At 42.2% G+C, this 27,957-nt stretch overlaps 1 protein-coding gene across 1 annotated transcript in view; it reads left to right on the top strand.

Annotated features, from left to right (window-relative positions):
* Positions 1–6,913: 6,913 nt before the first annotated feature.
* LOC149319567 (interferon-induced GTP-binding protein Mx1-like) overlaps positions 6,914–27,957 on the top strand; it is a 33,464-nt gene continuing 12,420 nt past the window's right edge. The window contains exons 1-10 of the mRNA XM_089511978.1: positions 6,914–7,117; positions 13,136–13,223; positions 15,668–15,863; positions 16,890–17,027; positions 18,818–18,972; positions 19,726–19,864; positions 21,474–21,672; positions 24,418–24,496; positions 25,443–25,565; positions 27,725–27,869. Of these exons, the coding sequence (XP_089368104.1) occupies positions 13,164–13,223; positions 15,668–15,863; positions 16,890–17,027; positions 18,818–18,972; positions 19,726–19,864; positions 21,474–21,672; positions 24,418–24,496; positions 25,443–25,565; positions 27,725–27,869 (1,234 nt within the window). The 5' untranslated portion in view covers positions 6,914–7,117; positions 13,136–13,163. The remainder of the gene's footprint in view (positions 7,118–13,135; positions 13,224–15,667; positions 15,864–16,889; positions 17,028–18,817; positions 18,973–19,725; positions 19,865–21,473; positions 21,673–24,417; positions 24,497–25,442; positions 25,566–27,724; positions 27,870–27,957) is intronic.

Genomic DNA, 27,957 nt, shown 5'->3' with positions numbered 1-27,957 from the left:
ATTTCTTATAAACAATTTTTAATGAAAACTGTAATGACAAAGTGAATAAATTATGCTCAGATCTGATAACTGATTAAAGCTTGATAAATCAAATGCAAAATGACATCTGAAGTTAAATATGGGGGGAAATTAATTTACATCAGGAATCGCTCCCTCTGGTGGCAGAATTGGGTGTATTTTCCTTGGAAACTTAGGACTTATCACACAAGCCTTGTTCTCACCTTAGTCTTACTGTAGTAGTGCTAACAAAAGAGAATGAAAGCATACCAGATATAGGGCTTTCATTACTACATCTCCTCAATAGCACCACAGGACTTTCCCCAGCAGATAAGGTCATAAGGGGAGCTTGTGTGTTGGTGCTCCCATCAGTTTGCCCTCGGCCTGTGAAGGAGCTAGAGAGGATCTGCCATACGCTGGACTGTGCTGAGCCATAAAGATCTACCTGAAGAGGACTAACAGGTTTCGAATCTTGGAGGAACTGTTTATCTCATTTCAATCACAATCCATGGGGAAGAAAGTGATTCCTTTTACTCTCAGCAGATGTATCAGAGTTTGTATCACCACCTGTTACCAGTCCTTGGACCTGAGTCTCCCCCCCCCCCCCCAGAGTGGGTGGTGACTCATTCCACGAGAAGTGGACTCATTCCATGAGAACCTTTGCAGCCCTGGCCGCGAGCATGCTCTTGGCAGAGATCTTCAGGGCAGCTATGTGGAAGTCTCCAGCCACCTTCATCAGACATTACAAGTGGTGGAAGCTGCTTTTGGTAGAAAGGTCCTTCAGCAGTTGGTACCAGGCTCTCGCACTGGGGTGTCAGCATATCCTCTTAACATAGGGAACTTGGGTAAATTACAATAGAATGTTACAACCTTATCTGCTGGGGAAAGCAATGTTGCAGTGTTGGAACTTCCTCATGATACATTCATTTCCAGCAGATAAGGTCCTAACATCCTGCCCATTCTTGGCTGCTGACGACAGAGCCTGAAACTACTGTTGTTTTAGTTGGTTCATTTTTGTCTCAGCTATTCAGCTTATATCTGTGAGGTTTTGTTTTTGTTCTTGTTAATAGAACCCAGAGCAATGGATTCAAACTAAAGGAAAAGAGATTCCACCTCAACATTAGAAAGAACTTACTGACAGTAAGAGCTGTTCGACACTGGAACACACTTTCTAGGAGAGTGGTGGAATCTCCTCCTTTGGAGGTCCTTAAGCAGGTTGCATTGGCCATCTGTCATGAATGCTTTGATTGTGTATTCCTGCATGGCTGGGGGTTGGACTGGATGTTCTTTTCCAAGTCTGTGATTCTATGGTTCTAATAAAGTTGGAGTACTATAGGTGTTGATTCAGATCTTTTTGGCTGGTTAATGACTGACTTGCCATTCCGACATGGGAACCAGAAGGTCTTTTTCTTTTTCCTGCCTATTATGAGCAAATAGTGGGGTGAACCCAATCAACAGGATATTAGGACCTCTACTGCAAATGAATGTATTCTTTTTGTGCCATTGAGGGTCTGGAAGTACTCTCTTTCTCATGCCCCCTTGACTCCTGCCTCCCTGCACTATGCCCTACTCATCATGCCTTCTCTGCCCCTTCTTCTGCCAAAGCAGAAACTAGAGTCTCTCCTCCTGAGAGGACTCTTAACATTTCTCCTCTGGCAGACAAAGTGAAGGGGATTTACAGTTTAAAGAGGGGGTTTTAGAATTCTCAGCCAGAGAGCTCTTAGGCCTCACTGAACTACAAACCTCAGAATGCAACAGGAGGCAACCAGAGTGATAAAAGTGGAATAATAGCACTATAAGAGTGTAGTGTGGTAATGTGGCATGTGTTTGCCCAATGCCAGAACTACCACCCGAGGAGTTATTGCACTTCAGGACAAGTGCTACAGGAATGTTTTGGGGACCTTATTGCTGGGTGTTCCTCTGTCAATGAATAAGGACACTCTACCAGCAATGCAGTAATGAAATGGCCATGGCATTGTGTGATAAGTATTGCCAAAAGTGCTATTCTCTAGTTTTAATAGATTTAACACCTCATGTGACAAAGTCCTTACACTGGAGTGAGAATGGATAACAGAACAGATCTTTATAGAAGATTAAATGAATTAATATGCACTTGAAAATTAAGTGAATAAAAGGTGCTGGGTGACCAAAGAATTGTTGAAGAAGAAGAAGTAGGAAAATAATTCAGCTTAATACCACCTTAACCATTCTGTTTTCTATTGGTTTCCACAGAAAACTATTTTTTTCTCATTAATCAAATTGATTATAGGTCAGAGATACATTTCTGTTTTTCATATTTTTCTGATATCTTTTGTAAAGAAAAATGTTGACCTAAATCAAGATGAAGAAACTGTGGTCAGAGGCTGCATGCAGCCCCATGCCCCATTTTGTGGCCCTCAAAGCCTTCTGAATCATCAAGCTCCCAGGCCCAATTTTAAACAAACCCATAATCTGGCCAAAACCAGTGAGAAAGAACCCCCAAAACACTCCTATTTGGGCTGTTAGACGGGACCAGAAGTGATATAATGTCACTTCTAGTCATATGGGGAGCCACAGTGTGGTTTGCCAGGAGTATGCCCCCCCCCCCCCCCGGTAGTTATCCACTGTTACTTAAATAAAATGTAGTGGCAACTCAGAAGATATGATTAGGTGAGCTGTTTCAATGGCTGCAGAAGAGAGTTCAGCAAAGCATGAGGTTCTCTGTCTTCAAACAGGCAGGGTGTAACTTTCATATCTAGTTACAAGCAGGATCAAACAGCCATAAAAGGAGATGTTTGACACAATGAACAAAGATAGTCTTTGGATTAAACTGGCAGAAATAAATATGGAGCCAAGACTCTTATTTCTGCTCAAAGCTCTCCATTCAGATACCTGCCTAAAAGTGCATATTGGTGCCAGTGGTGCGTTGTCTAAGAAAGTTAATGTGCACAGAGGAGTACGCAGGGATATATCTTGGCTCCCAACCTTATTCAATTTGTATGTTAATGATATCCCTGGTTTTCTTTCTTCAACTTCGGTGCATACTCCTAAGATAGGTAACATGTTTCTCAATGTTCTTCTTTATGCCGATGATATGGTTCTGATTGCTCACTCACAAATAGGTCTAAGACGACTATTATAAAACTTAGCCACTTACTGTTCTCTTAATTCTTTAGTTATCAACAAAAATAAATCTAAGGTGGTGGCTTTTGGGAAAAGGTGTAAAAGATATAACTGGTTCCTGGAGAGTGACCCAATTGAGCAAGTCAGTTCTTATTTATACCTAGGGCTATCCTTCGCAAATACAGAGAATTGGACAAACCACTTTAGAAGAAATAAACACAGAGCTATAGCGAACTCTAGTGTGCTTTATAAACAAATTACAACTATCCTACAAGTGTATTCCTTATCCTAAAAGTTTACAAAGCTAAATTCTTGCTCATCCTATTATATGGTGCAGAACTATGGCGTCACTTGAAAGTTCTCCCTTTGGAACAGGCACAGAGCTGCTTCCAAAGAAGGATCCTTGGAACAGATAAGAATACCCCAGCCCAAGCAGTGAGCAGAATTTGAGGCCCATTCAATTCAGGGCCAGGCTTTGATAAAGGCATTTAACTACTGGCTAAAGATTCTTAAAATGGATACAAGAAGATTCCCTAATCTCTGTTTAGAAGGACAACTAGTTATTGAGCGTTCCAATTTTTGGGTATGTCAACTATCCCTACAACTGTTCCAACTAGGCTTTTCCGCCTCATATTTTCTTTCAGTTGGGCACACAGTTCAGGAATCCTTAAAACAAAGGGTCTGGGATATCAGTGCACAATTAGACATAGCTTTGTTGGCTGGTTATAAATCTCTAAACCGGTTAGCAAAAAATAAAATTTTATTTGGACTAGAAAAATACCTTAGGCTGCAATTAACTCTGAGCCAGAGAATAGCTTTCACCAGAGCTAGATTTGAGCAATTGAATTCTATGGTAAGAACAGGATGGTTCCAAAAAATACCCTATCGTGAAAGAACATGTATTTGTGGTGCTCCAGCTGAAGTGGATATTATACATATCCTGTTTAACTGTTGATTATATGATAAGGAGAGATCCCATTTCTTTTAACCATTTTTGGTTAGAATGACCAGCCGGGATCCTATTGTTAAATTGCCCCATTTTCTTTCTGGTGAGAATTTATATCTAGTGCAATGTGTAGCAAAATTTACTGTTAAAGCTGCTTGCCTGAGAGATCAATTTATCTTACAAAACAGGGTCCCGTGCCATGGAGATGAGTTTATTTAAAAACTCCAGCTGATTTCCTCCACCCTGTTGTAGATGGTTTTACATTAGCCCTTATCAGATGAGTCTGGAACTGGGGGTCTTCAGCACTGGGCGGTTCGAATTCACGTTATTTCGCACAATACCATCATACCAGCATTCGAATGGCCCAATCCGAACTCACGTGAATGCGCGAGATGCCGAACTGAATGCGTACTGGCTCCTCTTTTTGGAGCGTGTTGGCCAGTGCGCTGATAAGGGGATTGGCAATATCCTGGATTGGGGCTCTGTTCGATCTCAGTGCGAATGGCTCTGGTGTGACTACCCAATCCTGAATTCCATCGCAAGACCCCCAGATTCCAATTTTAACTTCCGGTGGGTCTTTCCTCTTGCCGGTTCCAGGGAAGCGGGGGGGGGGGGGGCAGTTCCAGCGGCCTCCTCCTCCTCCTCCCGGCTTGGGAGCCAGCATAAGCTGCATCCCAAGAAGGGAAGAGGCGCGGGGGGCCGCTGGAATCGTGGTTCCGGCAGCCTCCTCCTCCTCCTCCCGGCTTGGGAGCCAGCATAGGCTGCATCCCAAGAAGGGAAGAGGCGCGGGGGCCGCTGGAACGGCGGCGATCGCCGCGATTCTAGCGGCCCCGCGCCTGTTCCCTTCTTGGGATGCAGCTTATGCTGGCTCCCAAGCCGGGAGGAGGAGGAGGAAAAAAGCATCCCCATTTACTTAGATGGCCATCCAGCCTCTTTGACAGCCGCTGGAACTGGTCCTCCCCCCCCCCCAGAATACATATTCACACACTCACACACACACACGTACAACCGGGCATTGCTAATTTGTTGCAAGGGAAGGTCATGGTAACGTTAAAACCAAGCAGGAATGTAGAGAGGAAACAGAGAGGAATGTAGAGAGGGCACGTTGTATCGCGATTGTTAATGTGCATGAGCTGGCTCTCCAGCTGTTTACCGGGCTGTCATGACGTGACCTCCCCTTTCACCCCGGAAGCGTTTAAGGTCGCAACCCATGCAGGGCACCACTGAGCATGTGCGAGGGGGCCGATACGAATCGGCCAATCCTCATGTTGAGCACCGGTGTGACAAAACATTCTGCACTGAACGCACTTCGCGCGAATGCGTATTGGCCAATTTGAATCATGCCAATTCGGAGGGGCTCCCAGGTATGATGGTATTGTGCGAAATAACGTGAATTCGAACCGCCCAGTGCTGAAGACCCCCAGTTCCAGACTCATCTGATAAGGGCTTTTATTTCCTTTATTCTGTATCCTATCCTATTAAATCTGCTCTTACTCAATTTTCTATTTGTTTTAACTTCCTAGTTATTTTTTATGAGCCTCAGGTGTGGTCAAGTTTTTAACTTTGTATGTATGTATTTTGATACCCTGATATTTTTGTATTTTGTACTTTGTTTTTCATTGATATGGTCAGTTGACTAATCAATAAAGTTTGTTGTTGTTGTTGCCTTTTTTCTTCCTGGAGTTATAGTCTTTTTAGTGAGTCTCATGATGTGACCAAAGTATGACAACCTCATCTATATCATCTTGGCTTCCAGGGAGATTTCAGGCTTGTTCTGTTCTAGGAGCCATTCAATTTGTCTTTCTGGCTGTTTGTGGTATCCTCAGCACTTTTCTCCAGCTCTCATATTAGTTTATTTTCTGTCAGCTATAGTAATGGGGAATATAATGGCTTGAATAATTCTGACTTTAAGGCTCTGCTGCCAGGCCTGTAGGTAGGCTGGGGCAACCGGGCACCGCCCCGGGGACCCCAGCCAAAGGGAACCCCAAAGAGAATATGTATAAGTTTGCAGTTTGGGGGTACTATTGAACTCAGCTTTGAACCTGGAGGCCCAGGTATGCTGTGTTTCTCCATATTCAGTTCTTATAGTACCCTCTTGTCATACCTGCAGACTTCTCATCCGGACTATGAAATGAAGGGGCATTCCCATGTCTTTAAGAGCATTTCATAGTTTTACATGGTCAGTCGACAGCACAGTAGAAACCCTTTAGCATGGCTTTATTTCTGCAAATGTGTTCCCTAGATGTCAGTAGCTAATGGTCCTCTTTCAGCAAAGTATTGTGGAGGGAAAGGATAAATTACAGTGTATTAATATCTGTAATGCCTAAACCAACCAACCAACCAAAATAAATAAATAATGTGGTGGACCAGAAGTTTGACCATTCTAGCTTGAGAGGCTAGGTACATTCAGATGGGTCTAGAGAAGAGGGTTTTCTTTGAGTTTCCTTTCTCTGCTCTGTTCCAGGATCACAGAACTATAATCAAAAGTAATCTGGCATCAACCAGCATCTACCTTTCTCTAGACTTTCCTGTATTGAAAGAAATAAAACCCAGACACAAGAACATCCAAACAATGAGACCTTTATTGGGCCAACCAAAACGCAACATTACATGTTGCAAGCTTTCGAAGTCACACTGGCTAAATCTTCACCAGGCAAACAGGAGAAAGAAATGGAAGATATTAGTCCTGTATTTTTGTTTCTGGTCTTAGTTCAGATGATAGGGAGGGCTATCTGCAGGCTGGCCTCTCCCCCTTTTTTGGCTATGGGGGGTCACTGGTAGGTTTTCAAAGTCAAGGAAATGTGATGTCCATTTGCAAGTCAAAGAAGATGTTTCCTTGGAATCGAGCATGCCTCCTTCCCAGATAAGGTCAGCTGGAAGAAGGCTTTTTTTCTTGCCGGTCTTTGCTTGCTTTCGTTTTCTGGCTAAGTTTCGATTTCACTTAAAGGAAGGAGCAGCCAGGGGAGCAGTTTATCAGGCAGTGCTGGAGATCTGAAGGACCAAAGGCAGCTGGAGGAGGATAAGAAAAAGGAGAGCAGGGCTGGAGTTGGGTTGAACGCTGAAAGCCAAAAGGTAAGCAGCTTCCATCTGTGTAAGCTGATGGGACTGAACCTGCATCGATGGGGGAAAAGAGGAGAGGAGAGTGCTTGAGGGAGGCAAAACAAACCCTCTTGCCTGAGGACCCTCAGGATGCTGCCACCGCTAATGCAGCTTAACACCCCTTTAGCTGTCATCGCTCCAGGCCCTGAAGTGCTAGGATTTGTAGTTTGGTGAGGCACCAGAGCCCTTTGATAGAGAAAGTGAAATATACCACAAAACTGCAACTCCCGGCATTCCATAGCAACGAGAGCCAGGGCAGTTAATGTCAACTGCATTAATTCTGCAGTGTGGCAGAAGCCTGAGGGTCCTCAGACAAGAGCATTTGTTTTGCCTTCCTCCAAGCAGCCTCCTTTGCCCCCCTCATCCCTCCCAGAGGAAAGAGGTCAGAGGATGAACGATCTAATAATTGCCAAGGAGTTTTGCAATAAATAAAGAGTTTTGCAATAAATAAAGAGTTTTGCAATAAATAAAGAGTTTTGCAATAAACCTTTGCAATAAGGAAATGTAAGAGAAGCTCCAAGAGAAAGGAGTCTATAACAAGAGGGAGGCAGTCAGGGCAAGAGGTAAGTAGCTCAGCTCCAAATGTACAGGTTTGGCAGGGACAGTCCCGATTAATTCACTGCCCCATTTTTTTCCTACTGCATTTAAAATGTCCCAGTATCTCTCTCCTGCTCTCACTTTCCTTCTTTATCCTCAGCTGACCTCAGTTGCTGCAAACCAGTTCAAAATGCAAAAATAGTTTGCACTGAATTAGCTCAATGGGGGAAGAGGAAAGGAGGGGACAGGATCTTACCCTTCCCTGTAGAGTCAGACAGAAGCAAACTGCTGCAGCCTCTAATAGTCCAGTGTTGCCAACAAGCCTCGAAGATAATTCCCCAAAATGTTTGTCCAAAACCCGCTGAATCCCCCCAGATCACACGGAATATTCAGTCACAATTCCCAGAAAATTCCCAAAATGTTAAAATGGCGGATGTTTTGCAAATAAACGTAAACATAATTGAATAAAAATAATTGTAACTTATTTCAACCCTCAAAATCACCATTGAACCAAACAAAGAATCTTTCAGTCCTTTTAAGATATTTATTTTGACATGAAGGGGGTTCAGGAAGCTTTGTGCTAAATAGAAATGTGTTCGGCTGCAACCGCACTGCAGAAATAAATCCAGTTTGACACCCTTTTAATTGCCATGGCTCAGTGCTAGGAAATCCTGGGAATTCTAGTTTTCGGAGACATTTAACCTTCTCTCTCAGCAAACTCTGGTGTGACAACAAACTACAATTCCCAGGATTTCATAGCACTGGGCCATGGCAGTAAAAACGGTATGAAATTGGATTGTCCCTGGAGTCTGGAGTGAAGATGCAGCTTGAGTTGGGTCCAAGACACATGGCAGAAATAATCCAGTTTGAGACTGCTTTAACTGCCCTGGCTCAGTGCTAGGTAACCCTGGGAAATGTAGTTTTGTGAGACATTGCGCCTTCTTTATCAAAAAGAGCTCTGGTGCCACAACAAACTACAATTCCCAGGATTCCCTAGCACTGAGCCAGGAGAGTTAAAGCGGTCACAGACTGGATTATTTCTGCAGTGTTTTGGACCTTCGTTATTAAAAATGCTCAAGGTCCAATCCATACTGCAGAAATAATCCAGTTTGAGACCGCTTTAACTGCCCTGGCTCAGTGCAAGGAAATCCTGGGAACTAGTTTTGGGAGACATTGAGCCTTCTCTGTCAGAGAGCTCTGGGGCCACAAGAAACTACAATTCCCAGGATTCTCCTAGCACTGAGCCTGGGCAGTTAAAGCAGTCTCAAACTGGATTATTTCTGGGTGTGTTTTGGACCTTAGTCTCAAAGGTGCTGCAAAGATCCCTTTGTTGTTGCTGTGTGTCTTCAATTCGTTTTGGATTTATGGAGATCTTCACGCACCCACTCAGCCCAATTGGCTGACCTTAGGCAAGTCACACACTCTCAGCCTCAGGGGAAGGCAAGGGCAAACCTCTGACCAAACCTTGCCGAGAAAACCTCAAGATTGAGTTGCCTTAGGGTCGCCATAAGTCGGAAATAACTTGAAGACACACACTGCTATCACCGCCACCTTTGAGAACAAACCTTGGGGAAAATTACGTCCATAGCATTGCCATTCCCGTGATACTGCAGACACAACAACAACAAAAGCTACCCTTTCTCTTCTAAAGTCTGAAGGAGCGGAAAAGGAAGCATATGGAGCAAATCTGAAAGAAGGAAAATATGAGAAACCATTGACTACATGAATGTGCAATGAACAAAACTGCCAAAGTGGGGCAAATTTGTTAGTGTTTGGTACTTTTTAAGAGTTAGCGTTTTCTAGACTAACTATTCCAAAATGCATTGTGGGATGTTGTTGTTGTGTGCCTTCAAGTCTTTTCTGACTTATGGCAGCCCTAAGGCCAATCTATCACTGGGTTTTTTTGGTAAGGTTTGTCCAGAGATCTGCCCTTGCTTTTCCAATGAGGCTGAGAGAGTGTGACTTGCCTAAGGTCACCCAGTGAGCTTCATTTGCATGTATGTGATATTAAATGCAAGAGTTTAATATACATTGCAAACATATGATATTAAAGGCAGAGTTTAGTATACACTGCATACATATATTAAATGCAAAGCTTAATATACATTGCAACCACATAATACTAAATGCAGTTTAATATACATTGCAAACATAAATGTAGATTTTAATTAGGGTTGCCATACTGCCGGACCTCCAAACCGTGAAAAATGTAGGACAAAATTTTCAAATGTAGGACACAAAAACTGTGTCCTACATTTGAAAAATTTGTCCTACATTTTCCCTCGCGATCACGGCGGGGAGCGGAGGCCAAGCGGCGAGGGAAAGCCTCCACTTAAGGAGGCTTTCCCTCCCCGCCTGGGCCCCGGGCCTCGCCGCGATCGGAGGCCAGGATTGGGGCTTCGCCTCCTTCCTGGCCCCCGCAGGGACCAGGAAGGAGGAGAGCAGGCCGCCGGCCATCGCCGGGGCTTCGCCTCCTGCCTGGCCCCCGCAGTGACCAGGAAGGAGGCGAGGAGGCTGCAGGGAGGTGGGGAGGTTGGCGTGGCTGCGCCCAAGAGGCACCGCCTCCCTGCAGCCTCCCCCGCCCCAGGCCTCGCTGCCCTCCTTTTCCTCCGCGCGCCCATGCGCGGTGGAGAAGGAGGAGGGCAGCAAGGCCCCGAGGGTTGCCTAGCAACCCCGCTGCAACCAGGCTTTTCCCGGTTTTTGGCGGCACCCATGCCGGGACCGGGCAGGTGCCGCCAAAACCGGGAAAAACCCGGTTGCAGCTGGGTTATGGCAACCCTAAGTTTAATATACATTGCAGAGTGTAATATACATTGCAAGCATATGACATTAAATGTAGAGTTTAATATACATTGCAAACATATGATATTAACTGCCAGCTTCATCTATAGTTATAGGTTCCAAAAATAAAATACATAAATTCCTGTACTAAAGAATTCAAGGGCAGAAGAGAAGCCTCCCAAGTCCCATCCCAAGATCCTGATTTTAAAAGAGGGAGCAGCCAGCCATTGGGGAGAAGCACAGACTTACCTGGGAGGCTCTTCTATGGCTGCCAGCCTTTAATTGCCATGGCTCAGTGCTAGCTAACCCTGGGAAGTGTAGTTTTGTGAGACATTGAGCCTTCTTTATCAAAAAGAGCTCTGGTGCCACAACAAATTACAATTCCCAGGATTCCCTAGCACTGAGCCAGGAGAGTTAAAGCGGTCACAAACTGGATTATTTCTGCAATGTTTTGGACCTTCGTTATTAAAAATGCTCAAGGTCCAATCCATACTGCAGAAATAATCCAGTTTGAGACCGCTTTAACTGCCCTGGCTCAGTGCTAGGGAACCCTGGGAATTGTAGTTTTGTGAGAAAGAGCTCTGGTGCCACAATGAACTACAGTTCCCATGCATCTGAGGAAGTACGCTTAAGTCTAAGAAAGCTAGACTTAAGAGGGAGTCGAGGGCTGAAAGAGAGAGAGAGCGCTTCCTGAGGGCGGGGGCGGCGACCACTCTCTAGTCCTCTCTCTGATTGGCTGAAAACTGTTAATGTGTGACACTCCAAAGGGTTGGTAGCCAGCCTCGCTCTCAGAGTCAGGGCTGGAGCTGAAATAGGCAAAAGTCACCCAAAATGCACTGAAATAGAGCCAGGCACCAAAATCACACGAAAAGCTCTGAAAAGTCCCCGTTTTCGTGTGAAAGTCACCACATTGGCAACACTTATCCGGACCACACACTGATGTTGCCTGGCCACAGGTGTCCCAGGTTTTATCTGTGAAATGTTGCAATTGTTGTTCCTGGTGTGGGTTGCACTAAGCTATTTTGGTACAATTTGGGGGCAAAAAAACAACAATTCACTTCCACTTGCAAACTTCAGGACCCTTGGCTGTCCTTCAACAGATTTGGGAGGGTGGGCTCTATGAAGAAGAAATATTACTCAGCGGCGGCTCACCATTTGGGGTCTCAAAGTGCATATACAATGGGCCTTTGGTATCCACTGGGGTTTGTTTCCAGGACCCCCCAGGAATACCAAAATCCTTGGATGCTCAAGTCATTAAATGGTGTCCCTTATATAAAATGGCAAAATCAAAGTTTTCCTTTTTATAAATTATATATTTTTTGAATATTTTCAAACCGTGGATGCTTGAATCCGTGGATAAAGAGGGCTGACAGTATGACAAAAATAGATAGTGGAAAGGAGTCCAGGAACTTTTCAGGGGAAAAGCTTGGGCAATGTCAGTAATGTCAGAAACTCTTCCTGCCCCAAGTGGTTTCCTTCCCAGCAGTCTGCAGTAATGCAGTTCTTTCTCTAAAATATAATGTATCAAAGCATAGTATATCTTTTTTCCCTGTTCTGTGCCAGTGATTTTAATTTTTTAAATAAACAATTAAACTATACTCATCCCTCCATATTTGCAGCTTTGATATTTGTGGATTTGATTAATATGTTCTCTCTAGGAATATCTAGCTCCTCCAGTGCAACTCTATGGTCAACTTTAACTAAAAGTTGCACAGAAAGACCTAGAGATTCCTAGAAAGAATACTCTGCTAGGCATTTGTACCTCCTCCAGCGCAGTTCTATGGTTAGTGTCTGTCAGATGTTGACCACAGAGTTGCGCTGGAGGACCTAGAGATTCCTAGAGAGGTATCCTCTCAGGTAAAAACATGTTTTTGTTATTTGTGGTTTTCCCATATTCACAGGGGTCTTGTGCCCCTAATCCTAGCAAATATGGAGGGACAAGTGTATACTTGAAGTCTCAGTGCTGTCAATCCTCAAAAACTAAATTGATAATTCAGGCTTAGACTGTCTGATTAAAAAGTGACAGAGGAATAATGTAACCACACATCTATCTTGCAAATTGAATCAAATGGTTAATTGTTGCACATTCAGAATTGTACAACATTGTTGAATGGAATTCATGCAGTGTGCAATGTGCAGTCTCAACAGAGCTCAAAGGAACCCTTAATTCTGATATGTGTGGATTGAAAAACTAGCTGTAGAATAGAAGGCTTTTGCACATTTGTCATTGTGTTGTCAGCTTACTGTTACCCCCATATGGAAACATGGGTTATTTTAAAACCATTCAGATATTAATAGAAATCCATTTTTATTCCTGATTATAAAGCATTGCACATTCATAATACAGCCACTACCAATATCTATCATACTTTAAAAATGCAACAGAAAAAAAACCCTTAAAGAATAATTATGTTACATAGGCTTTGTTTTGTACATGCATAGGTAGTTAATGGTTAAAAAACATGAAGCAGCAACCCTGTTTTGAGAAAAGTGACTGATCAACCATGCCTGCTTGGTCAACTGAGAGAGTAGCAGTTTAGTCTCAGAGAGGCTGGGCTTACATTCTCCTTTAAGAACCAGCATGCAAACCAGGACAAAAAGAACCTGAATGCTTCCTTGTGTCCCCATGAAGAATTTGTTTTCTATGGCCTAATAAACTAATTTTTATTCCAGGAGACTATTTTGCTGGCTCAAGAGCAAAATGTCTGTCAGCAGAAAGGTAGAAAATGCCCTACCTCCATCAAAGAATGAACACAAAGAGGTGCTGGTCTATAGTATGTTTGTTTGTTTGTTTGTTTGTTTGTTTATTGTATCCTGCCTCGCTGCCAAATGGGATGCAAGACGGCTCCAAAATTATATCCAACTGCTGTCAAAATCCATACCTCTCAATGCATAATTCATATGTATTTTTAAATCAAGGACATGCCTTTTAAAATACCATATATACTTGACTATAAGTCAACCTCATATATAAGTTGAGAACATGTTTTGCAGCCAATATTCGGGATTTTGATATGACCCGTGGATAAGTCAAGGTTAAGACACATGTAATGAATGCTATAAAGGGTGAAATAAAGGAAAACAATGCCAAAGAACTTACAAAATTCCAGCAGACTAAGTATTTGTGCACTTATTAAGGGCTGGATGGCTGAGAGAATAGAAGGGGTCAGTGCTTCCAGGGCAGATTAAACTCTTGCCTTTCATCAGATATGTGTGTGTGTGTGTGTGTGCGCGCGCGCACGCGTTAAAATACAGTACTTACTGTATAAGACATGGATAAGTCGACTCAGGTTTTTTGTGGATTTTTCGGGCTATGTGGCCATGTTCCAGAAAAGTTTCTTCCTGACGTTTTGCCAGCATCTGTGACTGGCATCTTCAGAGAATCAGGTTTTTTGGGTCAATTTTTAACCTAAATTTCTAGACTTATACATGAGTAAATACAGTACACCAATCTGATAAAACATGTAAGTGTATGCAGTATTAATAGTGGTGCAAATAAATAAATAAGCAGTGATGCATAAGTATTTAGCAACAGTGTGCTGGTAGCATACATGATAAAGAATTTGAAAAGGGCATGTGTACCGGCAAACAGAAGAAAAATAGCATATTGGTTTCTTCTTCATTGAAAAATGCCAACATTTGGCCCTTGAGTTTTCCTCAAAGCTGTAGTTAACCCTGTTAAAATATATTCTGCCTTTGTTCATGTGACCATGGTGCCTTTTAGATGTTGGCAGCAGGGTCTGGGGAGCTGCTTTTCCTTTCTTCGTTCTCATGGTGTTGCTGTAAGCCAGAATTGAGCAAAGTGAGATTTGCATACTGTGTGGTTGTTGCAGGATTAAAAATAATTGCATCCCCAATGTCTTGTCAACAGTATGCAGAAGAATGCTCCCCCCTCCAAAATCAACTTTATTGCCCCAAATTGTTCCTTTGGGCAGTCACCATGTTGGGGGGGGGGGGGGGGGCTGAGCCAATTAAGGCCCAGGAGAGGCCTGTTTTGAAACCTAAAATGAACAAGAAGTGGCTTCCATTGACTTTCCATTGAGTTAATTCATTCCCCTATTAAAGATAATTTTGGAGCAATTTAGGGCAAAAAGGTTGATTCTGGGTAACCTTTAAAAAAGGTGAACATAGCCCCCTTTGTTCTGTAGGGGGCATTTGGGGACACACATACTTTTTTGGCTATGGGGGTATGGCTTCCAAGGTCTCCTGGGGTGCTAATACAGTCCCCTAGCCTTCCAGAGTTGCTCACCCCTGCTGTACCTACATCCAGCCGGTATCACATGGATAGGGCCAGTCCTGTGAGTCCTTGTGACCAAATTGTTGTCTCTAAATCCCAATTTGGTGCTAGTGGTCTGTGTGTTGGGTGGGGGGGGGGGAATTCCATGTAGTCACATGCACACACCCAATCAGGTCTTTCATATCACATTCTAGGAAACATATTCATTTTTCTATATGTCTGAGCCCAAGTCTTTTCAAAATAGTCTTTAAAAAAAAAAAGTAGGATTCCATTTTACAGTTCTTATACATTCAAAAATATCACTTTATTGGAAATATTAGTTTCAATTAAAATTAAAGTGAGAACTGTAATCAACAATTACTTACGCTGCATCTGCAGTGCAGAAATAATGCCGTTTGACACCACTTTAACTGCCATGGCTCAATGCTATGCAAGCCTGGAGCTTGTAGTTTCTCGTAGCACCAGAGCTCTCTGAGAGAGAAGGCTAAATATATCACAGAACTATAAACCCCAGAATTCCATAGCACTGAGCCATGACAGTTAGAGTGGTGATAAACTGCATTATTTCTGCACTGCAGATGCAGTCCTAGTGTCATCAATAGTGCATCTTATTGTACCAGTGTGTAATGTAAACTAGAAACATATTATTATTATTATTATTATTATTATTATTAATAGTATTTATACCCCGCCCTTCATACTACAATTTGCTTTGTTCATTCTTGGCTATTCATTTTTATTAGGCAAGTTTCCACACAAATGAACGTATCCAAAACTTTGATTATATTTAAATATTTCTTTATTTATGCATGCACACTTATATTATTTTGTTAGGCTGATTGACAGAACCTTGGAGGTGCACACAGCTTCTGTCCTTTATTACTAATATTGTGAGAAACATCTCCTTAGGCCTTGGAAGCCAGTCCTTGTTTTATTCATGGGGACTACAGTACTTTGTTTTCCTTCAGAACACAGCAAGTGCCTCTTTGTGCAGCCAGTATGAAGAGAAAGTCCGTCCTTGCATTGACCTCATTGATTCCCTGAGAGCTCTTGGTGTGGAAAAGGACTTGGCATTGCCAGCAATTGCTGTGATTGGAGATCAGAGCTCTGGGAAGAGTTCTGTCCTCGAAGCGCTGTCTGGAGTTGCTCTTCCCAGAGGCAGTGGTGAGAATTCTCCTTCAAAATTTCCCTACAGGTTGATTTCACTGGACTCGTACAATGATATGATAGGAACCTGCAAACATAGAGACCATTATTTAACTCGGTTGAGAAACCTGTGGTTCTTTAGTGTTCTGGAAGCACTGTCTAGAGTCATTCATCCAAGGGGCAGTGGTGAGAATTCTCTCCCAGCATTTCCTCTTTGAAATGTCCACCATTTGGGGGAAAACTGTATTCAGTGGTCCTCCTCTTTTCAGTGGTCCTCCTCCTACATCCCTCTGTGTCGAGTTGAGGGGAGACAAGAGAGAGGCTTTCTGTGTGGTCGCACCCTGCATTTCTCTCCCCAGGGAGATATGTCTGGCCTGTCCTATCTGCAGGGCATAAAGAAAAATTGTATTATTGTTGTTGTTGTTGTTGTTGTTGTTATTCCTCTTGCCTGTTCAATTTCTTGAAAGATTGCTTTTAAGATGCTTTTAATTTTTTCTTCACCATTGGTTTTTATAATTGCTAGCTCTTTGATTGTTTTAACTGGTTTTTGTCCCTTGTATGCTGTGTGCCTTCAAGGTGTTCCAGTTTATGACAACCTTAAAATAGCCCTGTCATGGAGGATTTTTGGCAAGATTTTTTTCAGAGGCAGTTTGCATTTGCTTTCCTCTGAGGCTGAGAGAGTGTGACTTGCCCAAGGTCAACCGATGGGCTTCCTTGGCTCAGTGAGGATTCAGTGTCTTAATCCAACACTCAAACCAGTGCACCATGCTGGTTTGTCCTTACAGATTTTTTAAAGCTGCCCTGGAACATCTCTTTTTGTTATGGGCAGAATTAAAATCCCTTTAAAACATAACGGTGTTCTACACTTTTTGCCCTGACACCCAAAAGCTTCCAGCAGTATTCTTTTGCTTTCTGCTGGTAGAAACAGACTTTTTGTTTGGACATCTGGGCTTCAGTGGCATTCATGTGGGCACTGTGTAAGCATCTTTCTCCATTTTAAAAGAATTTAACATATTGTCCAATTTATTTATTTTTACTTTATAGGTATTGTTACTAGATGTCCCTTAGAGCTCAAACTGAAGAAAATACAGCACACAAAAGAATGGAAAGGGAAGATTGAGTATTCAGACACAAAACAAGACCTGAATAGTGCGTCAGAGGTGGAAGCTGCAGTGATAAGAGGTATGTGTCAGTGATATGGGATAACACTGAAATCCTATGCATTGAATGCACATTCCATGTAGATAGGGTCACAGCCCAAATCTTTTTTTTTTCCTGCTTGTGTTAGGTCCTCTTGCTTCTTACATGAGCTTACAATACAGATAAACAAATGCTACCATTGGAGGCAGGGGATATTGTTACAGGCCAACCAAATATCAGTTAGCAACTCTTCTGCCCATTTATATCACATCAAAAAATAGTGTATAACCTAGTCAGAACCTATAGACTGCAGAATATAGAGCATAAGATTGATGACACTGTCTGCTGATTGTCTGTCTTAGAATAATTGTTTTTTAAAAAAACTTATTCAGGTTTCAAGTCTTGAAATACTGCTGGATGTTCCCTTAAAATATGTAACCATAAACCGTAAAGACTGACCAGAGGTAACATTTCAAGTTGTTGCATTAGATGACACCTAATTGGCAAGTAGTGTGGAGTACTCTAAAAGTGTGACATACACCAGACAAAGGTTATCAGTGTACTGAACACAAAGGTCAGATTTAGGGCTTTTGAATGGGTAACTGATGTACCAAGTGGGCATAAGAAGAGAATAAAAGAGATAAGTCAGAGCCACAATTTAGGATGCTATTCAGCATGTCTCTAACATAGGACGAGAAGGTAAGAACCTTGCTTTCCATATATGCTTGCTCCTGGTTACCTGAAAGCCATGACATGCTGCCCTAAATGCTGATACTGATAAGGATAGGCTAAAGATAGTTGTATGTTTATGTGTTATTAATCCTGTTAATACCTTAGTAGACACAATGGCGCATTACAGACCGCTGGATTGCAGCGGTCTGGCTCCGCCTCCGCTTTCAGCATCCGGGAGCCGCAGCGGCCAAACCACACGGCTCCCGGACGCTCCGAGGAAGGAGCGCGGAAATCGTGCTCCTTCCTGGGCCCAGGAAGAGATGCTGCGAGGCGCTAGTCACGCACTCGCAGCGTCACTTCTGGGGCTCGACGTGTGGATGCACAGCATCCGCTACGTCAATATGGCGGCGGCCGTGTGGAACGGCCGCCGCCATTTGTCACGGACTCTGTCTGTGATAGGGTTAGGGGCGTCTGGAAGAGACGCCCCTTTTTCAAATTGGGACATCCTCAGGACATCCCTAATGGTGGTCTGTAACCCGCCAATGAAAGTATGAATGAACCTGATGATGATAATGTTTATGAAGGAGAATAGGTTAAGTATTAAGAGAGAGTATCCTGATAGACATGATGGCTATACAGTGGGCCCTTGGTATACGCGGGGGATCCGTTCCAGACCTCCCTGCCAGGGACGTAGCAAAGGGGGGGTCCTTGGGGTCTGGACTCCCCCTTCCATTAGAAAAATGAATGATGCGTGCTGCTGCACCACCGCACCCAAGCCCCATTATAATGGTGGCACTTAGTCTGGACCCCCCCTTTCTAAAATCCTGGCTACGTCCCTGTTCCCGCATATACCAAAATTCGCATATGCTCAAGTCCCATTGTCCCCAATGGCAGTGCGCCTGGGGACAAAAGTCCCTCCCCTCCCCTTTCCCTCCCTCCTTCCCTGCCTCCCTCCCTCTTTCCCTCCCTACTTACCTTCTTGGTCGCCGCTGCCACCGCAACTCCATTGCATGCTTTTTGGGTCGTGAGTGTTAAAGAAACATACCTGCATGGTAGATAGTTGATTTATTAAATAATAAAATTACTTTGATCTAACAGCTTCCTGTACAAAGAGTTACCTTTCACTTATTCCCTCTCTGTGTTGTCCCTATATAACACAGCCCAGAATGCAATGGCTGGTGAAGGCGTGGGCATTAGCCACAAATTAATTAGCCTGGAAATTAGCTCCCACAATGTTCCAGACCTTACGCTGATTGATCTGCCAGGGATTGCAAGAGTGGCTGTGGGTAACCAGCCAGCAGACATTGGACAACAGGTAAAATAAGCATATGTTTTTGAGTGGTAGGATTTTTAGTATCAGTTGGAAGGTTCATTGGTGTATGGGAAAACCTTCACTCCTATCAACTTGTCCAGTTACTAAGATGATCAGCTGATGTCCCTCTCCAAATGCCACCTCCGTTTGAAATGAACCTGTCATCTATTTGGGAAAGGGTTCTTTCTCCCTCTGCATGAAACACTGCCATGGTGGTATGGTTGTGCCACAGCTGCTATATAAAGCCTAACAGAGATGTCTAAGGGGTCTTGTTCAAATGACTCAAGACAGCTTATGGCTGTTTCAAAACATACAAAATTTGAACTCAGATATTCTAAAATCTAGTCCAACATTTTACACTATGTAGAGGTGAGTTTGGAGAGATAAACATGTGGTCTTAGTAGTGAAAGATTGTTGAACCCAGGAGCATATGTTGCTTCTTAAAAGTTGTTTTAACTGTTCCAAGTTTTTTCAAACATTAACATAGGCTATACTTATGGTATTACCCAGGGACGTAGCCAAGGGGGGAGGGTTCTTGGGGTCCGGACCCCCCCTTCTGTTAGATAAAATGAATGGTGTGTGCTACTGCGCCGCCGCACCCAAGCCCCATTATAATGGTGGCACTTAGCCTGGACCCCCCCTTCCCAAAATCCTGGCTACGTCCCTGTATTACCTGGGAAACTGTCAGGACTCAGCAGAACTATGGATACATATCAGGTTACATGCAGTTCACGTGTTTTCCGGATTTTGTTACAGATAATATCATTAATTAAGAAATACATTACCAAACAAGAAACCATCAATTTGGTGGTAGTGCCAGGTAATGTAGATATTGCGACAACAGAGGCACTGAAAATGGCTCAGGAGGTAGACCCTCAAGGAGAGAGAACCCTTGGTAAGTAAATAAAACACTTTTATTTTGTATTTTAACTGGAGAAGATAGTTAATGTAGCAAAAATCGTTTGCAACCAATCTAGTCTTCTCTGCTCAGCTCAGATACATCCTAGAGCTCACAGGATGAAGCCCCATGTTAGTTGGGCTGCTGCCACATTGCAGAATTAATGCAGTTTGACACCGCTTTAACTCTCACAGCTCCATCCTGTGGAATCCTGGGATTTGTATTTGGTTGTGGTTCTTTGACAGAGAAGGTCAAATATTTCACAAAACTACAAATCGCAGAAATCCATAGTACTGGGCCATGGCAGTTAAAGTAGTGTCAAACTTCATTAATTCTACAGGGCAGATGCAGTTTAAGTGCCTATTCATTGCAGTTTGCGCCAAATTCTGGATGAATCTCCTAGTTGGTGTTGAACATATTGAAAGGGTAACAAGCTTGTCATAACAGCAAAATTTACATGGTTTTGTATGTGATGCTTCAATAGATATTCATGGAATCTGGATCTCTTACCAAGAAATGGGTCCTTGCTCATGGATCTGAATAAGAATTCCTTTTAAAAAATTGATGTGAGCTGCCTTAGGTGGAGTAAAATGCAGGCAGAGTTTAAACTAAATTAATAAATATATTTCTCCTAGATAATTATTCCTGTAGTTATGCCAGAATAGCCAATGAAAGAAACATGAAGCTTCATAGGACACTCTTGCCTAGGATTTTAAAAACAAAGCAAAAAGCAGTCAGTGCAGGGGAGTGCTGCTTGCAACCCACCATCAGGATTCTGGGAGTGGGGGACCAACACTGATGGATTTGCTAAATGAAGAGACTGCAGTATAATGCCAGTATTAATGCATTGGTGATGCATTACAGTACCTGCTAGTAAACAGCACCTGGAACACTGATAGCCAGATAGACATTCAGCTCAGCAGCTGAAACAATGAGGACAGTGTGCCCTTGTTAATAAAGATGATGATAGCAATAGCATTTACTTTTCTATTCTGCTTCATAGTGAACTCAGCACTCTCTAAGTGGAGTACAAGCTCATTTTACAAAAAGGAAGGAAGGCTGAGTCAACCTTGGACCCCTTGGTTGTGGCTGCAGTACCTGCATTTATCCACTGCACCACTAGGGCTCCTCATGATCACATTCCAAGCTCTGAGTTAGCAGTGGACACAATTTTATTTCATTTGGATGAAACCCTTCAAATTTCTCCATCTCAGATTTCCTTTTATTATCTTCTCTAAAATGCTTTTAAGTGATTCTCAAACCTGTTTCTTGCAAAAGCCTTTTTAAAGCTGTTTTTCAAGAAGCAATTGTCATTCTCTCCAAAGAACATATAAAGTGCAGAAGGCAAAAGTGATCGGCCAGTAAGACAAGATACATTTTTGATGAGTGGGCTCAGCAATCTTACCTGAGAAACCCATTTATTTTTTCACTTGCAAGCCCTGCATCCTAAGCCTAACAGGACAGAGCCAGGGACATAATTATTGAATGCTGAAGATAGTTGGACTTTCTTTATACCATGAGTGGTTGAGCATGGGTTCAGACAGATAGATCTTATCTTTAATCAGTAAAAGAATCTTTTCTTTCTTGTACATCACTTATTTCACAGGAATTGTGACTAAGCCTGACTTAGTTGATAAGGGAACTGAGGAAGAAATAGTTGACGTAGTCCGGAATCAGAGAGTTCCTCTCAGAAAAGGTTACATGATAGTTAAATGTCGTGGACAGAAGGACATCAACAAAAAAGTGGATCTGAGAGATGCAATCCAGAATGAGAGAAGATTTTTTGAAGATCACACCATTTTCAGGTAGCATTTTTATTGAAAATGTGAAGAGGGATACCTCAGCTTGTTTCTTGTTTAAAATATGCTGAATTACCTTATATTCTGGACTATAAATCGACCTCATGTCTAAGTCAAGGGAAGGTTTTGGGGCCAAATTTAAGGATTTTGATATGACCCATGGATAAGTCGAGAGTAAACTTTAGCGGCACGTAACAAAGAATGTAAAGGATGATACAAAGGAAAACAATATCGAAGAACATACAACATTCCAGCAGATATTGTGCTCATGCTAAAGCCTGGATGGATAAGAGAATAGTGGAGCAGTCAGATCAAATGCTTCCAGATCAGATTATGCTCTTGCCTTTCACCAGGGGATGGTTCCTTTTTTAAAATAAGTAAAGTACAGTATATACATTGACCCATGAATAAGTTGTTACAGGTTTGGGTGGTCAATTTTTGACTAAAATTTCTAGACTTGTACATGAGTATATATAGTAAATAAAGCATCCAGGGGTAGCCATGTTGGCCATATTGCAAATCCAATGACATCCAAAAAATGTTACCTTTATGGGCCAACCAGAATCCATAATAAACATGTTGCAAGCTTTCAAAGCTCCACTGGCTTCTTCATCAGGCAAGGTGTTAAAAACCATACAGGAGGGGGAAATTGAAGATGTTAGTCATAGGCCTGCATTTTACTGACTTTGTTCTCAGATTGTATGGAGGGGTATTTCTTGCAGGCTGGAACCTTCTCCTTCTGGCCATGTGGTTGCTGGGAGATTCTCAAAGTCCAGGAAATTTAACATCCATTTGCAATGCAACACAAAAAAATGCTTTCTTTGGAATCCAATATGACTCCATACTTTGTGGGGCCACAGGACACTTTGTAGGCAGAGGACACTGAACTGGATTCTAAAGTAAGCATGGCCAGAAGGAGGAGGTTCCAGTTTGCAAGAAATACCCCTCCATACCATCTAAGGACAAAGATAGGAAAATGCAGGCCTGTGACTAACATCTTCAATTTTTTTCTCTCCTTTATGGTTTTGAACACCTTACCTGATGAAGAAGCCAGTGGAGCTTTGAAAACTTGTAACATGTATATTGTGCATTTTGGTTGGTCCAATAAAGGTACCATTGTTTGGATGTTATTGAATTAAATAAATGGATGCTGCAAAATAAATGCTTTCAGACATTTGCTAATATTCTGTGGGCTGAATATGTACAGAGGAACAATGCAGAACAAGACAACGAATGGGCTTTGGAGATTTTGATGAGGGATGAAATGTAGAGGAGTTAAGGAGTGAACCCAGGACAAGTAACAACTAACAGAATTAAAATGGTCTCACAAATCATTGTTAGGTGTGATTTGCATTGCAAAAGATTGCATAACAGTGATAAGCTTTTCCCCTTTTCCCATTGCCTCAGTACTTCCGAAATTTGGAATGATAAATAGGTTCTCCACACTGTTGTCTCAAACTGCAATGTTATTATTTTGATCACATAACATCAGAGATGGAAAAGTTAGTGAAAAACTTACACTGCATTAAGTTAATGTTAAAATGTTTTTTAAAAAAGAACTCCATATTTTATACACACACACACACACACACACACACACACAGAGAGAGAGAGAAAGAGAGAAGTGAGTGTATTTAAGTTGGCATATAAATTTACATTACTTTGCCACACTACAAATCCTGCCAGAATGAAAGTGAAAGATCCCAGCCATTCTTTTACTCTGCTCCTACCTTTGTCCTTATTTTGAGCTAGGGAGGGAGGGAAGGCACATGAATTTTTGAAAAGCCCCTTTCTCACCCATCTAGTAAATGCCTGAGGTAAAAAAGAGACATAATCACAAAAGAAAAATGCAGTAAATAAATAATTTTTTAAAAAAACCTTGGTTTGATACCAATAAAAAAGGTATGAGCAAGAGAACACAATGAACAGAACAGATAGGGCCTGGGTTAAATTCCAGTCCAGCACTGCATCCAGTATAAACAAAACAACAAAAATGTCAACCCAACAAATTCAGAAGCAACTCGTATAAAGCCTGAAGGACTACCAGCACCAAACATTGATCTAAACTGTCCATACACACACACACACACACACACACACACACACACACACACACACACTCTATGAGTAAGGAAGTGATAAAAGGAGGAAAATAACAGTGTTGCAAACAAAAATATGATCTTCCATATTAATTCCATGAAAATGCCTTCAAAATTACATGCAATTTTGCTGGAAAAAATGTATATTCTGGTTTAATTTTTTTAGGAACTCAGTGCCTTTTGTCTAATCACTGCATAAAATTCAGTGGAAGAATGTGCTGTAGGTCTGGTTCAGTTTATACCTTCAGAATATTCCTGTACCCAGAGTGAAAGCATGCCCTTTATTCCTGTTCCTGCTAGCCTCATGTGGAAGCACATCCACAACTTGTGTGCACACCAAGCCATTGAACATGTTGTTAAATTCTCTGGAACTAAACATGCCATTGAGGCCTATCTTGCCTCTTTTTTATATTACACTCCTAAGTTGACCTTGGATATGGGATCCTTTATGACATGGAAAGCTGGCACACTGGGTTTTGTTCGGCTGAAGAATTGGCCCATCCTTCTTCTGCTCCTTGCAATGGGCTGAATCAATCTGAAAATTTCATTCTAATCAGTCAAACATGAGAGAATGTTGGGGACTGTCTCTATATCTAGATGCAAGTGAAATAATGTTTATTCTTGATTATTTATTCTGGGTTTTCCCCCCCAGATCTCTCTTGGAGGAGGGCAAAGCAACCATCCCAATTCTGGCAGAACGGCTTACCCAGGAACTAATAGAGCACATTAATGTAAGAGAATGAAATGGAGGAAATTTGAGTCTGATCTTCCTCCTCATCACTTACCCCTTGCTTCAGAACAGAAAATGAAAACTAGGACTAAAATCCCATATTATGTTAGTTTCTCAATGAACAGATTATTTCTGTACTGGTCTGAGCTAACTGAAGGAAAGAGAAAAAGTAGCAAAACTGACACATATTTTAGAATCAAATGTTTGGTATGCAAATTATGGATGTTTCCACAATTCTATGGCCTGTTACAGACTGCCAAAATAAAGCTACTTCAGGTCTCTTTGGAGGTATGCTGTTTAAAAGATGCATGTGTCCTAAGAGTCCGGAAGCTGCACCAAAGCTGCCCTCCAGTGCTTAGGAATGGAGTGTGGCTTTGGCGCAACCTCCGGACTCTTAGGACCCAGGCATCATTTAAATAGCATACCTCCAAAGAGACCCGAAGCAGCTTTATTTTGGCAGTCTGGAACAGGCCTATGTTGCCTCATTTTAATCTGAAAAGTGCCTTGTCAAATCCTAAGGGCTCCTACTTAGGTCTGATGCTAAGAGAAGTCTCTTTCATGTGGGTACCATGGGATGTACTTTTGGCCCTGTTCCCAGATGTCCATGCTGGAGAACAGAAGTGGAGCAATGGGGACTTGCCCAGCTGGATGTCTTCCCAGGCAAGGAACCCCTGCCTCCCCTGGAGTGGAGATGATGGAAATGTGTCAGCCCCCACCTGGACCACTCATTTCCAGGGTATCCACCACTCCAGGTCCCATAAGGGGACCCTGAGCCATATTCTTTCCAGGGTACTGCCAGCCATCCCAGATCCCAGTCTCATGCTCTGCCAATGAGGCAGCCCAGGGAGAGTTCCTCCCACTGCCACCCTCCTACATCAAATAAGAGGTGCTGAAATATTATTCTGTTAAGGCTTAATACTTTTTTTATGCCTTTGTTTTTCTTTCAGAAATCCTTGCCCACTTTAGAGAAGCAAATAAAGGACAAACTTGAGGCAGCAAATATAAAGCTGCAGCGATGTGGTCAAGGCGTACCTGAAACACGGGATGGCCAGATGCTTTTTCTTATAGAAGTGAGCACCATTATGAGTGTGATAGTAAATAAATGTGAACTTTTTCTTTTAATTCTAGAATATTTTGATACATGCTCAGGAAAAGAAGAACCAATTAACTCAAAATGCATATGTAACTTTTGTAGAAGAATAAAACAAAATCCACAAAAGAGTAATACCGTACTTTCATTGGCCAGGCAAGATGCACAAAACACATAATGAAAGGTTTCAAAGTACCTCTGCCTTCTTCATCAAGCAAAAGATATTAAAAATCATACAGAAGGAATGATGGTGTTGGAGTCACAGATTACATTGTGTATAGATGTTTGCTGTTGTTCAGTTGATTTGGAGGGATCTCAATGCAGGTTACCACAACTCTTTTGACCTTATGGGGACTGGGAAAAAGAACAGTGGAAATTAAACTCCATTAGCAGTAGTAAAGTAACTCCCTTTGGGATCCAGGGTGTTTCAGTCCCTTGTGAATCCACAGGCCCCTTTTTGAGTTAGAGAACATTGAATTTCTCAAGAAGATGTGTAGCCTTGGCCTGCGTTTAGATCCCTCCAAACCAACTGAATTATCATTGAGACAATACAGATACAAAATGTGGGCCTGTGACTTCAACACTGTCACTATTTTTTCTTCCTGTCTGATTGTTAAACATTTACCTGATGAGAAAACCAGTGAAGCTTCAAAAACTCACATTACGTGTTTTGTGTAATTTGGCTGGCCAATAAAGGTATCACTTGTTTGTGGATTTTGGATTCCATTTTATTTTGCTCTATTGCCAGCACAGCTGTCCCTGAATATTTATTTGGTTGAAGAGGTTTAGGCTTTTAACACTGCTAGATATGGCCAGGCTTTGCTACAATTAGGTATGTTGAATAAGAATGCTGATAACAAAAGACCAAATGTTCATGAGCTGCCCATTAAGGTATTGAAGAATGACATCCTTCAAAAAAGACTGAATCCTGCACTCACTTTGTAGTAAGTCCCACTGAATTCAATCATGCTAACTTGTGAATAGATGTGTTAGATAGTACTGACTTTTTCAGGCGCCTGTCTAAATGGCTTCATTTTAAAAAATGGTACGTAGAATCTACCTGTTCTCTTTTTCATTGCTAGCTTTTGATAAGCACCAGTCTCTAGATCAGGCATGGGAATCATGCAGCCCTCTAGTTGTTGTTGGGCTACAACTCCTAGCATGCCCCACCATTACGTATACTGGCTAGGGTTGGTGAGAGTAACATATAAAGGTCACATATTCCTAGCCCTGCCCTAGATCCTCTCCCTTATCACTAGCCCAGGCTCCAAGCTGGGGAGGGGTTCACCTTGCTACTGGGGAGTGAGTCCCCACTTCTTGGAACATGGGCCACCATTATCTCCCACACAAAGCTGAAACACTTGTTCCTCAAAAAAAACAAAAACAAGAGAATTCAATCTTCCCACATAACTTATTTTGTTACACTTTAAAATGCTATGTGGAAACCCATTGTATTTCTTCAGTCATTGTATTTATTTGTCTTGCAAAGTGATTTTTAAAAACAACAACTTTCTGAATACCTTGTAAGGATTATATTTCTATACATGGATGAAAATGTGAGCTGTGAAGAAGGTAGTATTTCTAAATGAAAACCATGACACTCTCTAGACTTTGTTTAGGGTTTTGCACCTCAGTGTGATTATTTGTACACATTCTTTACTCTTTATGGATGCAACAAAGCCTTTCCTAACTTGACTGTCCCTCATGTTGGGACTATTGGTGTCATGGGCCTGAACCATCTGAAGGGTGCCATTTGGAAATAGCTTAGGGTGTTCATTAAGCTAGGGTTGGAGAGAAACATTAGAGAAGAGTATAATTCATTGCATTGATTCTGAGAAGACTACTACAATCCTATAAATACTAGGTATTTCAGTGCAATGTGTTTTTCTCAATATTCCTCAGTTCTGTTGCGGAAAACCTGTTAAGGAGTAAACATGATGTCCAGCTCTGTACCACCACCACAGCATTTACAAATATGCATAGCCTGGAGACAGTCAGTCTCTGGACCCTTTTAGCACAATGACTCTTAATTGTTTTTTGTTTTTTTAAAGATGCACTTTTCAGCTGGACAGGCATTTTATTTTAGAAAACTTCTCCTCCCTTCCCTGTTTTCTCTTTCATTCTTGTGTCTCTTTACAGAAAATAAAACATTTTAATCAGGCCCTCTCAAAAATAAAGGAGGGAGAAGATGTTTTAATGGCTACCAGAAAACCAAGGTTGCTCACATCATTGCGGCAGTACTTTAACCAGTGGCAAACTGAGATTAACAGCAATGAACTAGATGGTAAATCCAGTTTTGAAGATCTTAATGTTTTCCTGTACAAATGGACATGCATTTTAAGTCTGAGCACTCATATATAGTAAGGTTTAAT

Source organism: Sceloporus occidentalis, unplaced genomic scaffold (assembly GCF_023333645.1).
Source record: "Sceloporus occidentalis isolate IW3139 unplaced genomic scaffold, rSceOcc1.0.p SCAF_2, whole genome shotgun sequence".
Taxonomy (NCBI): Eukaryota; Metazoa; Chordata; class Lepidosauria; order Squamata; family Phrynosomatidae; genus Sceloporus; species Sceloporus occidentalis.
This window is presented reverse-complemented; position numbering and strand designations above follow the sequence as displayed.